The sequence below is a fragment of the Branchiostoma belcheri genome, unplaced genomic scaffold, assembly GCF_001625305.1.
Source record: "Branchiostoma belcheri isolate BF01 breed outbred unplaced genomic scaffold, Haploidv18h27 scaffold12, whole genome shotgun sequence".
NCBI classification, from domain to species: domain Eukaryota; kingdom Metazoa; phylum Chordata; class Leptocardii; order Amphioxiformes; family Branchiostomatidae; genus Branchiostoma; species Branchiostoma belcheri.
This window is the reverse complement of record NW_017802602.1, coordinates 3,131,151-3,147,047: the sequence shown is the minus strand read 5'-3', so window position 1 is coordinate 3,147,047 and position 15,897 is coordinate 3,131,151. Positions and strand designations below refer to the sequence as shown.

At 42.6% G+C, this 15,897-nt stretch overlaps 2 protein-coding genes across 2 annotated transcripts in view; both read right to left on the bottom strand.

The window, feature by feature from the left end:
- Positions 1-5,612, bottom strand: part of LOC109462789 (netrin-1-like) — a 54,905-nt gene extending 49,293 nt beyond the window's left edge. The window contains exon 1 of the mRNA XM_019759395.1: positions 5,342-5,612. The gene's annotated coding sequence lies outside the window, so the exon portion shown is untranslated. The remainder of the gene's footprint in view (positions 1-5,341) is intronic.
- Positions 5,613-8,894: 3,282 nt separating this feature from the next.
- The window catches only part of LOC109462683 (guanylate cyclase 32E-like), a 42,005-nt gene continuing 35,002 nt past the window's right edge, over positions 8,895-15,897 (bottom strand). Inside the window, exon 25 of the mRNA XM_019759243.1 lies at positions 8,895-9,068. Within this exon, the coding sequence (XP_019614802.1) occupies positions 8,895-9,068 (174 nt within the window). The remainder of the gene's footprint in view (positions 9,069-15,897) is intronic.

The window sequence follows — 15,897 nt, the reverse complement described above, 5'->3', positions numbered from 1 at the left end:
AATTACGCAAAACTTTCGCTACCGATTACGAATTACGTTAAAGTTTCAGAGCTGATTACGACTTTACACTTTGCGGCTAATGTACTGATTACGAATTACGTAGATTTTTTGGGAGGCTGCCTACGGATTACGAAGACTATAAAGAAGGCCTGATTACGCCTTACGAAAAAGGGCTTGCAGCCCCCCCTGATAACGGTAGTCTAGAAAATCGGGGGCCGCAAAGACAGTGTCAAATTGGCCACCCAATGGATACTGCTTGTCCAATTTGATGCTGTCATTACGTCTACTGAAAGATCTGCTTGAAGATTACATCACACCATACCAGCGGTACTGATCTGTAACTGGCCTGATAACTTTAAGAAACTTTATTTGCAAAATCATGCCCGAAGGCTAATTGCTTGCACAATCAAGTATAATACTCGTTGCAATACAGTAACAGGAGACAGGTAACAACTGTCTGGAAAAAACTTCTACTTCTACTACTACGCTAGCTATTATGGGGTAGGCTAGAAAACGAGGGCGCTACAGGGGGCGACTTTTCACAGGTTCAAGGTAGCCTCTACCATGTCTACCAGGCTTCGGGAAGCGGCCAGAGAGTGGTTCAAGGTAGCCTCTGCCAGGCTTCGGGAAGCGGCTAGGAGAGTGGTTCAAGGTAGCCTCTACCAGGCTTCGGGAAGCGGATAGGAGAGTGGTTCAAGGTAGCCTCTACCAGGCTTTGGGAAGCGGCTAGGAGAGTGGTTCAAGGTAGCCTCTATCAGGCTTCAGGAAGCGGCTAGGAGAGTGGTTCAAGGTAGCCTCTGCCAGGCTTCGGGAAGCGGCTAGAGAGTTTGGTAGAGGCTAGATTATTTTAGATAGAAAGGAAAAATTCACTTTCCTCATGAAACTCGATAATCCTCGTACTATAAACGCCATCTGTTCTTACATTTACAACTGTCTTAAAAAGCGAGAAGAAGCAGAACCTGTACATATGTAGTTTTACTATAGATATATTTTAGCATACTATAGATATATTTTATTTTTGCATTGCCGCCCATTCGATGCCTTTACCACACGATACGACCACATGAAGTGTGAATGCCACATACACTTGGATCTGCCTTGTGCTTCTACTACAAGAACTTAAAAAAGAACAACCGGTTTTTGTGTCTTTACTCGGAACCTAGCCTCTATCAGGCTTCGGGAAGCGGCTGACAATTGGCCAAATAGACATATAACATGCCAGGGGAGTTGGTCCGCTAGATCATATATAGAGAACACAGGTTGCCTGGCATGTTTTCTCTGTCTATTTGTCCAATTTTTACTCTTTCCAGTCGCTTCCCGAAGCCTGGTAGAGGCTAGATTCAGAGCCTGGTAGAGTCTAGATTCAGAGCCTGGTAGAGTCTAGATTCAGAGCCTGGTAGAGGCTAGATTCAGAGCCTGGTAGAGTCTAGATTCAGAGCCTGGTAGAGTCTAGATTCAGAGCCTGGTAGAGGCTAGATTCAGAGCCTGGTAGAGTCTAGATTCAGAGCCTGGTAGAGGCTAGATTCAGAGCCTGGTAGAGGCTATGTTGAACCGTCGCCGCCGGTTGCCAGTCGAGCAGATCTCAGAAATCCTCGCTAAGGCTGATCCCAGCAAACTACAAACACGGACTGAGCGTCTGACTCGCGCCGACGGACAAACATTCCACCGTGCGGGGAGGAACAACCCGATACTACTCTCCAAGCTCCAAGCAGAGGTTTGGGTTTGGGCTTATTTTTGGTAGCCTGGGTACCAACCTACAGTCGCCACAGAAAAATAGCACATAAAAGATCCCAAAGACCCTGAAGACCCCCCAAACCCCCAGTCTTTAGAAAGTATTGCTACAACGCTACACGCCTACGTAGTCCTATGATGACAACAACAACACACAACCCTCACGTAATTACAACGTAGCCCATACCAAGCGAACTTAAAACTTATTATCGTTATACCGTGGCTTCCTACTGGGAGACGTATAGTGGGACGGCCTTATACTACACTTTTGTCAATATTAGAGAGAGACACTGGTCTCGCAGGGACTGCATTAGTGCGCTATGAGGGATAGGACATACTGGAGTAACTTTATCAAGTGTACCTCACCGGATTCATGATCCGGAGGCATGATGATGATATGATGATGATGATGATCGTTATACACAAGAATTTTCGGTTATATACCAGTATGTAGCGTCATCCTATACTCATATACTATACTCATAGCCTTTTGTAGAGTAAATTAGTTCTCTCAAATTATCATACGTTATATGTAATCTTAGAGCAATAAAGTCATTATGGTCATGTATGTACCTTTACATGATGAAAGTAAATGATAAAGTTCATTTTAATACAATAGAGGGAGGAGGCAACCATTATGTAGTTTGGAGGCAACCAAAACCACATCATTGTTTTTGTAAACATCCCTGCATTTAATTAAAATACTAGATTATTCCAGCTGTCATGGCTAGGAGCGTTCTGGCAAAACATTCCCATTGTGACCGTTTGTTTAGATTTGAATTCATTGATGTGTGACAGTTCACGAAATTATAGACTTGATAAATTTCGTAAATATCCTTACATTAAAAAGGACTTTATACTACTCCTCCAGCTCGTCAAATACTCGTAGCTTGCTGGGTTTAAAGTAACGATGGGATTTATCCCCCAAGCCCCGAATTTCGAGATTTTCTTGATTATTTTCCCTCTCATGAAAATGTGCCTGAACTTGAATTTGAAGACCTTTATACTCGGCAGTTCTCTGTTTCGAGATTTTTTTCTTATTTTACCATCTGCGCAGTTTTTTGCTGATCGTATTTCAAAACATTTATACTTGACAGTTCTCAATTTAAAGACGTTTCTTCCTTTTCCCTCTGATGCGGTCAGTGACGTAATTCAAGACATTTATATGTCGCAGTTCTGAATATTTCTGTTCATTTTTCCTCCGTGACGTATAGATGCGGTCTATGACGTCATTGGAGACATTTCTATTTGACACTTCGGGCTTTGAGGAGAAACAAACAACTCGGCTGGTCTCGCCCTCAACTAATTGGCTCAAGCTTCCAATACGGAGAAATGAAAGAAGTCTTCCAGCTTTCGGTTTTGCATGGACGATTTTCGTCTTGAAAGTCACGCCATTGCTCGTTTTTTAAACCCCAAATCAGTGATAATGTTTTGTTTTATTGCAAATTCATGCCCGATGGCTAATTGCAGGAACAGAAGAAACATTTGGTATAAAAAACAATGAGTACACATAGAACTACTGATAACTACTAAGAAACTACTAGTGAAAAACTACTGGGTTTGACTTCTTTTTTGAAGACAGAGGAAGACAAAAGATCCCACTTTTGCTGTAATTTGTGGGTTTTCAGCTGAATCAGTTTGGTCTTTCCATGGTTTATAACGCGGTCACATCTGACGTATAGTAGGCCGTCGTATCATGTTGATGTCGCCTAATTATTTCTTATTTGAACATTTCAACAGAACAATACATAGTGGCGACACACTGAAATAGTTTACATCAACGTCGCCACTTGACATGGTTACACCGTGAAAAAAGTAGAGCTTAATTTCCAAGCAGGCCATGACAGAACCGACAACTTGATGATCTAAGATAGCCAAAGCAAGACAGCTGATTTTTGTACGACACACGCTTTGTATTAAAGAAAGTATACGCGTCAGAAATTCCTCCAATGACTGTAACAGGTCATTTTCATCCTACATACACTAGCCCCACAGTCTTGCATTAGGTAGGTTAACCCTATGGAACTGTACTTACGTACTGGTAGATGCCATACGCTGTACCCTGTACAATTGTTATGCAATGAAAGTTATAAAGCTAATATAGTACAACCAGTTCCAACCAAGTTGTTCACCCAAATTAAACGTAGTTATATCTAAGTATTTGAAATAATTCTGATGTTCCCACAACGCTTATCATCCTCGTTAGACTCAGAAGCTATTTTCTGGTCAAAATTAAACTTATCCCACAGAAAACTACAGCACTACACATGTGGTTTATCTCAGACAATATCGAAGTTTAACGCGTCTCGCTTTGGAATAGTTGGTAGAACGAAAATTAGTTTTTGTGGCGCGGCAAAAATGTTCCACCTCTTTCTTAGCTAGTCCTTCCGTAAATAAGGATGACTAAAAATTCGGCAACGTCGCAATTTTTTTGTGTTGTATCGAAATTCTGGACTTGAATCATGTTTTCACGAACTTCCGGATTCAAATCATGTTTTCAAGCAAAATAGACAGGCTTTTTTTGCTCACTGAAAAAGAATTTGGAATTAATGCAATGATTCAGTTGCATAGAAACTTCCATTTGATCACTTAATGGCATAAATCTAACGGGAGACAGGGAAATCCGCCTGTGTATTTACCGGTACTGTCTAATTTTCCTCACATAGCGGCGCGCAACATGCGTCTTTGGAGCGGCCTAGCGTAGAATAACTGGCCTCTACCAGGCACCACCGCGGATCGCCGGAAAAATAGTAGAAATTGGCCGAATAAGACCCGTGGGTCGCAAATTGGATCTTCACTCTGGTGGCCGGATCTTCTCTGGTATACTACTAGTATCCCTTTATTTCGGCCAATTTCTACTATTTTTCCAGCGATCCGCGGTGCCTGGTAGAGGCTAGGAGTGGGCAATGGATAGCCTCTACCAGGCACCGCGGATCGGTGGAAAATTGGCCGAAATGAAGGGATAGTATGCCAGGGGAGTTAGCCGGCCAGAGAGGATCCAAATATGCGACTCCACATGTATACTATCCCATCGTTTCGGCCAATTTCTATTATTTTTCCAGCGATCCGCGGTGCCTGGTAGAGGCTATAGTCTAGAATAACAGTTTCTGTGTCACAGTCGCCATCTTTGAACTGCCCGCGCGGCGCTGGCGAGGTCATCCCGCTCGCAGCCAGCCGCCACATAGTTCCCGACAGGGAGCGGGGCAGGAGCTGGCAACCCCCGCAGCTCTACAAACATCGCGGACCACAAAAGTCAAAATAGTTCAAATTAGATGGGTCAACAATCCGACGGTTCTAGTGTTTAAACATGGGGCAGCGCGCAGCAATACTCTGTATGTATATGTGTGATGTAGAAAGGCAATGTTATATATATAAATGGTACCGCCATAGTGGTGGTATGATATGATACCGCTATGGAATTATGAGATCCACTACTCTATATACCCACACGTCAGGCAATGACGCCATGTTTCATGTCGTCTGTGGTGTAAAGTGCGTCCCCTTCAGACGCCGCCGTACTGGTATTTCTGCGCTGTTTTTAAAAACACATGTCCTGTCTATGCGGTCTAGCATGTTATATACATGTTTGAAAGATGGTGATAGGTCTTACCTTGACTTGCCTTAAGTTTCCATGAGAAAAAATCCGTTCAATCTTTTTAGTAGCTCCGCCACTACTAGTGTAGGTATCCCTGTCCGAGGACTATATATAGCTCGGGCCGCTCTAACTTTAGTCCGGATGACCAGTAGGTTGGTCCCTACTGACCGTTTATGGCACCCAGGACCAGTTTTTGGGTCCGCCGGGACTCAGGAGTACCTGTTGGTGTTCGTCGCGTGTTGCTCCGAGGTTTTTATTGCCGGGTCCGTTTCTGTTTCGCCGCGGCTGGAAAACTCCTCTGCTCCTCCGTCGCTACCGTCGCGCAAACAGCTCATGTGAGATTGATTTACTAGACAAACACGACAACTTTCCCCCTTCGGAGACGCCGAGACTCCACTGCAAATTCAACGCTTCCTCTGGTAAGGGGAGGGTGGGGTGTGTGTGGATGTGGTCATCGCATGGTCAGGACCGGGGGTGCAGCAACGTAGAGAGAGACACCGCGTCCAAACGTCGTGCTGTGGCCGTGCCCTTACTCAACCCCGCACGACGAAGAAAAAAATAAGAAAGAAAAGAGAAAAAAAAAATCTTCGCCCGGACTTGTCATTGGCCTTGGGTAAGACGATCGCGTCTCACGTTTACTTCCATGTTTTCTGAAGCAGCGGCTCCCTGGAAGATTAAATAAACACCTACTTTCGTTACCTCCCTTTCCATCAAAGAGGGCTCGCTTGGGTCACTGCGCCAGGGGCTCCGGCTAGAGGATACATTTCCCGAGACCTGTCCGACTGAAACCTGACCGAGACGGGGCGACACTTCGTCCACGGAAGGACCAGACACAAGCGGACACATCGGAGCAGACGGGAGGGTTAAGTCCTACCCGCTAGGTCTGCCCGTGGTACGAGGTTTACAGAGACCACAGGTAGGAGATGGCTCCTTCGGCCCCAAATCCAGGTGGAAAATGTCCAACACCAACAAGTAAACGAACCCCCGAGGCGGCACTTTTCAAAGTTTTCTCGGGTAGTTAGCTACAGCTCTGTACCCCGCCTGATACTGAGATAGCGAGGAGGGCCGATGGAAAATTTCTCTCTGTGTGTAGAAGCAGTTTGTTGGACGTCTATTAAAGCACAGGAAAGTACGTTTGTGTTTGCATATAAAGTTTATTTGCAATTGTTTGCAACACTTAAACACACTTTTCAAAGTTTTCTCGGGTAGTTAGCCACAGCTCTGTACCCCGCCAGATACTGAGATAGTGAGAAAGGCCGATGGAAAATTTCTCTCTGTGTGCATGCCTTCAAGTACCAGAGTTATCAACCAAGGATTGACGCATTTAAGAATTCATTCTTTCCTAGAACTATCGCAGAGTGGAACTCGCTGTCACCAAGTACAGTAGGGGCATTGTCATTAGATAGCTTTAAACAAATTTTAAAGTCTAGAGTTAGATGTTCAAGGGTTAGGTGTAACAAGTCGATCGGTGTAATGTAGCCAGCTGCCGCCGCGCCGCGTGCCTGCGAAGCTGGTGTGTTACGCCGAAAGGCGGTTATACCGGCTATATCGATACAGATACAGAAGCAGTTTGTTGGACGTCTATTAAAGCACAGGAAAGTACGTTTGTGTTTGCACATAAAGTTTATTTGCAATTGTTTGCAACACTTAAACACACTTTTCAAAGTTTTCTCGGGTAGTTAGCTACAGCCAGATAACGAGGGAGGGAAACTTTCTGTCTGTATGTGGGGACAATTTGTAGGACGTCCAAGTACAGGAAAGTACGTTCGTGTTTACATATAAAATTTATTTGCTAACCCTCGCCCGAAGGGTGACTGCAAGTTAAAACACACTACACAGAGGTAAAATGCCTAAGTGTTGTATGAATAACATAAATCAATTCAACGAAACATAACTGACGTCTTCTCGACATACTTTTATTAGTATTATATGACACATTATATATTTAAGTACCCCATAAATAGATACACGCTAAATATAGATATACGCTATTCAATATCCTTGTCAACGCATATACATGTATCCCTGTATATCATGATACTAGTAATCATTTTCGGTTTCGACATCTCACATGTTTTATACTAAAATACAATGAAATGTAAAAGTTCTCTCGATAGTGTATCTGTTTTTTCTTCTTTTCTCCTTAAAATGTCTTTTTGCGTAGATCGCTAGATCTATTACGTTGCACCTTCTATTGTTTTTCAAAATCATGATCAATTGAGCTCAAATTGGCCAAATTTCGGTACGACAGTTACATGTATAGATAATCTTAAAAGAACTAGATAATGTTATATCAGTTTTTTTGCTATATTTCTGAAAAGAAGAAAAATAATACTTGACTATAGTGTGGTGACACAACCATATCTTCAATTGCTAATGTTGACCCTCTAATTATAACATTCGCTTCATTTGCTATATACGTTTTAGCTTCACACGATTCAAACAACTGTGCTGTCACCTACAGTTCTATGATGTCGAAGACAGACCATGACAGCATGTGCTAGCTGTCCCGGTGGCCCAAAGGTGTGCTATTCCTACAGTCCTACAATGTCAAGGTCAGGTCGTGACAGCACGTGCTATTCTTACAGTTCTATGATGTCAAGGTCAGGTCGTGACAGCACATGCTAGCTGTAGCTGTCTCGGTGCTGTCCCTACAGTGCTATGATGTCACTGTCAGGCCGTGACAGCACGTGCTAGCTATCCCGGTGCTGTCCCTACAGTGCTATGATGTCACTGTCAGGCCGTGACAGCACGTGCTAGCTGCCCCGATGCTGTCCCTACAGTTCTATGATGTCGAGGCCAGGCCGTGGTACATGGTAGCTGGCCCGACGGCCCATGTTTACAGCCGGCGCGCTGTTCCTCCGCAGGACAGGCCTGTTGCTTTTGTTCAAATCGTTCTGTAGAAAAAAAAAAGGCTGAACATGAATAAGGAAGAAAGAACCTATTGTTTAAAACTTTGAACTTTACCACAAAGCATATATAGCATCGCAGTATTTTATTTCTGTACAATCAATGCATAACTTTATCGATTTGAATCAATTGATAGAAATCCTGGTATAGATTACTTGATAGACTTGTACATAGCTAGTATTATTAAATGTCAAAATATACGTAGTTCACTTTATGTTCACGGAGGCAAAAGTTCACGGTCTGAGAACAATGGAGGTATTCGCGAAACTATATGTTCAGGGTGGCGGCAGGTGCAGAAAAAATAAAGTTGGTGAATTATTTGTTAACGGTAATGATATGTGCGCGGTACAGTAGTATCCACAAAAACGAACACAAAACTAGAAAGGTAACATTTGCAAAGCAAATGCATAATGTTTACCCTCGCATATGGTCTGCTCTGTTAATTCCTACTCAAACACATTGATATATATGGTCTCCTGCTATAAAATTGCAACATGATGTAACCCAACACTAGTTACCATGGTAACAGATAGTCTGATTCAGGTCATTGACCTTTTCGGTTTGGAGAAAGAGAAAGCGTAGTAAAAACAACATGTTTTCATTCGGTAAACATTATTACAGCGAAGAAAAATCGTGAATACATACCATCCAAACTAACCTACCGGAGTGAAGTTGTTGACCATGAGGGGGGAGAGTTTGCGTGAGATTGCCCGCAGGTTGTTGGAAGTTGGGTGGTAGGGGAGAGGGGCAGGGGAGGGGGCACAGGGGGCAGGTTGTGGCGGCCGCTCCTGTCCTCTCCCAACAACCAGTACGTCACCTTCTCCCCCTTTCCCTGAAATGGAACAGGCCGAAATTGTACACATCAATCTTTGATATTTGATAAAAATACTTTTCATAAAAAGTCAGACAAGGAGTCGACCTATGCAACAAGGTTGCGGGAGGATCTAAGGTCTAAGGTAAGGTAATCTTTGATATTTATTTTCAAAACCATGCCCGAATGCTAACTGCTTGTACAGTGTCAAAGAAAGTCTGGTAAAGTAATAGGAGACATAAAACTACTGCCTGATCAAGTTATAGTCACTACTACTATACTACGTTTGCTACCAACGTTTTTATGGGGGTTGATGTCAATGATGACAATGGACAATGAATTATCTCACGTTCTGCATAATGAGTTTTTTGTGATCTTAGTAGAAACGTAGTATTTTGATGATCCTTTAAATGGTAGAAGGATTGGGAAATTGTGGCAACTGAGAAGGGTTGTTATAGGATCCTACGAACACCCTTCTCGTGTCACAAGAAATTTTTCACGACGCAAACACGACTGTCTTGAGACTGTCGTAAAACTATCGTACGACGAATGTGACATGGCTTTAACGGAACGAAACGAGATATGAAAACCGGAAGTTCTGCTGCAGTACCTAGGAAAGCCGCCAGGGGGCCCAAAATCTAATTATTTCTAGGTCTTATGAAGACCTACCCACCTACCAAGTTTCATGACAATCCTTCCACTGTTTCTTGAGTTATATTGCTAAACCACACACACACACAAACGCTACTGAAAACAGAACCTTCTTGGCGAAGGTAAAAAAAAAATGATGAAAACACTGTGCTGTATTCACAACCGATGGTTAAAACGATATGTTTTATAAAACTGTTATAAGTGACCGTTCAGACGTTGCCCCCTCCCTCTCCAAGACACACGGCAACTGTATCTTGTTAAGATATTGGTTTATTTCGCCGCTCGGTGTTAGATACAGGTCACTGATTATTTTCCACCTCAGACGCTACAATTTCCTATTCCCCCGGCCCGGCGCTCGCCAGGAATTCCTGACGCACGTTTCCCGAGTCAACAGACAACCGGCAGCACCACTGACAGATGGAATGGCCGCGAAATCGTGCTCGGGAAAGATCAGCACGAGAAAAGAACCCACAACTTCTATTTGAAAGTTGGCCAGTAGAGTGAACGGTAGAATTAAGACGAATCGGTAGCCAAATTAGCTGCTTTGTTCAGCCGATAAATCGTGCTCAAAGAAGGAATAGTACCAGAAAAGAATCATAACATCCTGTTTGAAAGTTGGCAGTACAGTGAGGCCTAAGATTATTACGGCAAAAAGAAGAGAAATCGGTAGCCAAATCATCTGCTTCGTTCAGCAGGTAATCTGTTGGAAAGTTGGCCAGACAGTGAATGAACTTTGCCCTAAATTATAACAGCTAAATTAAGAGGAATCGGTACCCAAATGAACCGCTTTCTTCAGTCAGTAAATTGTACCCAGAAAGGATTGGTAGTACCAGTAGTGAGAAAAAAATTCAACCTCTACAATTTCTGTTTGAAAGTTCGCCAGTATGGTGAATGAACCAAGCCTTAGATTTTAAGAGTAAAATGAACTGGAATCGGTAACCAAATAATCTGCTATGCTCAGCCTGTAAATTTTCTAAATCGTGCCCAAAAAGGACCGACAAGAGAGCTTGTTTAAAAGTTCGCCAGTACAGGGAATGAACCAGGCCTTATTAATGATAACCGCAAAATCGAGAGGACTATGTATCCAAATTGCGTGCTTTGTTCAGCTTAATTCCTCTTGTGTGGTGCTTTCCGGCTAAACCAGAGAGAATGACGGGCTAAAACTGAACAAGATTTGTGTTTTTTAAAGCTTACTTTAGGTTTCAAAGAAAAATCTTGCACATTTCTTTCTGATTTTACTTATTGAACTAACCGCGAAGATGTAAGACTGAAATATCTTGCTCGCTTGTCAAACGCTTTATTTTCTAGTTAGTCTTTCCACAAAAATGTCGGTTAGTACTTTTGTAACGTTAGACGGACCAAAGAACCACTTGTCTGTACAACTGAACAAGATTTTTGTTTTTTTAAAGCTTACTTTAGGTTTCAAAGAGAAATCTGGGAAATTTCTCTCTGATGTTACTCATTGGACTAACCGAATAAAACTGCTCGGTTGTCAAACGCTTTGCACAGTCTTTCCACAAAAATGTCGGTTAGTACTTTTGTAACGTTAGACGGACGAAAGAACCGCTTGTCTGACACGATTCCAACCCATCCCGCTAGTAAATCTACTCATGTCAGTTCTAACGTGACTGGTGGGAATATACAGACAACTTCTCAATCAGCGAGGATGTAATGAAAGATGTTTGGAAGGGAAATCAGAGGAAACCCTCTGAACCGACTCTTCACATTGATGATAGAGGGTTAACTAAGATATCCTCAGCTTGCGAGTGAGTCTCGGAGAGTCAAGAACTATTATTAGACGAACAGTCGAGTAGATAACTGTTGAGTAAACGTTACGGAGCTAAGCCAGACCACCTGTTGCATGGGACATTACAGTAGCAGACCGTAGCTCACTTAAAGGCACCAAGGCAATTACACTTGGATTTTCAAAGTCAATTTTCTTGTCCATTTTCAAAATGTAGTATGTTGAATCAACCCTAAACCATGGCATACTGATATCTGTGAGGCAAAAAGGCGAAGTCGCTGATGGAATACGATGGCTTGTTTCGTAACTTAGGCTGTCTCTAGCTTTGTTTGGTGGGACCAAGCAATAAAGGGACTACTCGCATATATATATATGTGTAGCTTGTTTAGGGACTATTTCAAACTATTTCTTGAAGTGAAATGATGATGGAAACGCGCTACGAAATGTCAGTAAATATCAGTATCCGACAAATTTTCTTACCCAGAATTTTTTTTTTATTTGCCGCATTGAAATTGCTCCAATGAACTGCTTTGTTCAGTCGGTAAATCGTCACAGTCGAGAAAGGAATGGCATGAGAAAAAAATTCTGTTTGCTTCAATTTCTGTTTGAAAGTTTGCCAGTATAGTGAATTTCGTACGACGTATGCACAACTATCCCAAGATTCGTGCGTCGATCGTACAAACGAACGAGTGCGACCTGGCCCCATATACTAAGTAGTTGACGCAACACCTGATGTATCTTCTCACGAATTTCGTACGACGTATGCACAACTATCCCAAAAATGCCTTGCGACGATCGCACGAACTGAATACGACTTGGCCTTATACTTGAAGCAACACCTGATGTATCTTCTCACGATCCTTTAATGGGTTTCTAAAGTAGTCTGGCAGGCTGACATGGACTTGGCGGGGTGAAGGCATCCATCACATTGACACTCCCGATAAGATCTTTCTCGCGTTGACTCAGGCATTCCAGCTGAGATGGTCTGAATTAAGATTATGTTCGACCTTGTTCGCTGCCAAAGTCGGATGAAATAGGAGCTCTGGGTTTCGAGATTAAAAGGTACCACCTACAGACGGGTGATAAGAGGGGGCCCGCATGCCCTTTTCCGTACAGCGTAATCGGCCGATTTACTAGTACATGTAATAGAAAGTTTATTGCAAATACTTGCCCGAGGCCTAATTGCAGTTACAAACAACATAACAAAGAAAATAAAGTGGTATGTGAGAATATATCTACGTCTAGCATTATACTATATTCCACAACATGCATGGTACTAGTTTTACTGGGTTTGACTTCTTCTTTTTAGGCAGTGGAAGACGAATTTACCCACTTCTTCTAATATGTGGGTTCTTTGATTTTAGTAGTAAAATTGCTTTTTTGTGGTAGGGAATGGTGGGGAAGTAAGGGAGCATTTTGGACACGGTGCTAAATAATTGAGTATTGTAATTCTACGTAGAGCGTAGACGGACCGCTCTAATATTCAACGTAGAGCGTAATTGGAGCATTTTGCGTAGATCGTATTCGCCGTTTTAATTCTACGTAGTGCGTTGTAGCCACTTTGAATTCATCGTAAAGCGTAATCGAGAAGTTTCCGAATTCAGCGTAGAGCGTTGTCGGGACCCCCCCCCCCCATGCAGATCGTGCAAGAGCGCAGGGAATTTATCAATCATCAGTTATTAGGAATATTTGAAATATTTGTATCACATGGGCCTACCTTTTAATCGTTCTTCTGCTCGTAATTTTTAATCTTTTGTGGTGTGGTTTTATTATGCGTAATTATTGTGGTCTATGTAGTCTTTCTAATGATACTATATTTTAACTTCTTAATGACTCTGAATTTTTAACTTAATTGATATGCAATACTATAAACTCTCGATTTTAAAATAATGAAATGTACATTGATTTGCAATTCAGTGACTTGTATCAAGTTTACTGCCATTGATCAATAAACAATTCTTGAGTCTTGAGTCTAAATCAATGGACGTTGCCATGCGGTGGTGAGGCTCTGGGTTCCGAGATTACTAGTAAAGGCATCCAATGCGATTTCAAGGCAGCAAAACTGGAAATATTCTGAATAAGGCAATCTTTTTTTTTATATAGACACATACTGCTTCACATTAGCACATTTAAATCAGTATTTAATACTTTAGGCACTTTAAACTGCAGAAACAATACTCGAGATGGGTCCTTTATTTCTGGGTGGTACTCTAACATCAGCCCAGGGCCCTTCCAGCTAGTAACCATTTTTCGTCAGAATTTTGGAAATATTTGTTCCATGAGGGTCAATATACATTGGGATAGTGTGGTCTTAACTCAGTATGTAGATAAATGACTAGAACATTGGCTTTGAAAAATCGGGTTTCCAAGCCCTAAAAACTACCTACAAACGGACGATAAGAGGGAGTAACAGTCCGAAAGAACGCGGGAATTTATCAATGGACGTTTCCATGCGGTGATGATGCGTTCCTAAACGTAACTGTCGTATCCAGAACCGTGCTTTATGGATCCAGAACCGTGCCTGTCTGGGCATGGTTCTGGATGAAGCACGTGGTTCCACGCGTATCCAGAACCGTGACTGGGGGAAATACGCCTTCATGGATAGAACAGCACCTGCTCCTAATACTAACCTATTAAGGCATATCTGTTGTGTTGCAACAAAGCTTACATTTGCATTTACATCACTAGAAAGCTTTAAACAACTCCTGCACTTAAATGTGCAAAGATTGAGTGTAACAAGTCGTTCGGTGTGATATAGCTAGCTGCCGCCGCGCCGCGTGCCTGCGAATCTGGTGTGTTACGCAGAAGGGCGGTTATACCGGCTATACTGATACAGATACATTTTACAACCATGGAATGATGTATTCTACCAACACAGATGAGATTTCATTCGAATCAAATCTTCTATGTATACGTATAACTTCGTATACGTAGTTAGCCTGATAGGGCATGGAAGGCTATCTATCTATCTATAGCTCAAAACCTTTTCAGACCTGTTTTACGACTCTAGAATGTTTGAGTAGTGTGTGTGGTGGGCAGGAACCCACATTTAGGTACTTGACCGACAGAGCGGATAGAAATAGCTGATATTAAATCTCGTCGTTGTCGCCGTGTGACGGTGTCAGTGGTCAGCGGTAGGAACGCGCGGCATGCCCGCCCTACCACGCAAATGTGGCTCGTATCGTATGCCCGTAGCCAGGATTTTGAAGGGGGGGGGGTTCTTCCCACTGCTTGAGCGACCAGCGAGCGCCGAAGGCGCGAGGTTCCTAGGGGGTCCGGGAAATTTGAAAAATGAACCTTCTGAAATGGAATTTCCTACGTTTTTAGAGGATTTAAAAGAAAAAAATCAGCGATAACTTTTTTCAATGAAAAAGTGAGCAGTTTTCCTACAATTCTAGCCTCGCTGGTGACACGAATCAGTCCATCTTTTAAAGAAAGATCTTGGACCTTTAGATAAAAAGTGGACCTTCGTCCGAACCCCCCACAACGCAAAACTGGCTCGTGTCGTACCCAGACTCAGTGCCTAGCTAGTTCTATGTCTGAATGGGTTAGGTTAGGATCAGGTAGTCTCTACCAGGCCTTGGGAGGCGACTGGAAAGAGTAGACATCGGCCAATGGAGAGATAACATGCCGATGAAGTTGGTCTGCGGGAGAGTACAGTTTGCCGCTCCCGGGCCGGGTGCGGCAAAATGTTCTCTCTAGTAGACAAGTCAACTAGATGTTACTTGGTGCATAGTGCACTAAAGGTGTTACATGGTTCACAACTGTGCACTGTTACTCGGTTCACAGTGCACTTTTAAAAGCTAGTTTGTACTGTTAACAATGCATTTCCGAACGTAGTGCAATTGTGACATACAGATCAGTCAGAATTGCCCTGATGAAGATGACAGACGGTCATCGAAACGTCGGCTCGTAAAAATAAATGATTGTGATCAAAGAACTTTGCTACTCATATTTTACTACCGTCTTCTGATCTTTGACGTCACCAAAATTATTTTAATACGCAACATCATCCTCACTGCGCAGGGTACGGTTCTGCTTTTGGAAACGGCGCCATGTCAAGAGCGGAAAAAATAAACAGCGGCGACTGTTTTGGCCTCGTGTGTTATTAAAATAGAACATACCCTGCTCTTTTTACGTTATACAATGGGTATAAATAAAATTTATTGCATTCGTAGGATATCTGAAGAAATTTGTATAAATCTTAGATTTGAAATGAAGTACCAGCCAACCACCAGCCATCAATGCCCGAACCTCCCGTCCACACCCAAATGTTTAAACATTTTAGAACATTCGACCGGCGAAGCTATTATAAAATGAATGAATGAATGAATGAATGAATGAATGAATGAATGAAAGACCTTTATTGAACGTTTGTGCTCTAACAAGCTAAGTACAGGTCACGAATAAACAGGAGAAAAAGAATACAGCAATGACACTTAAACTATACATACT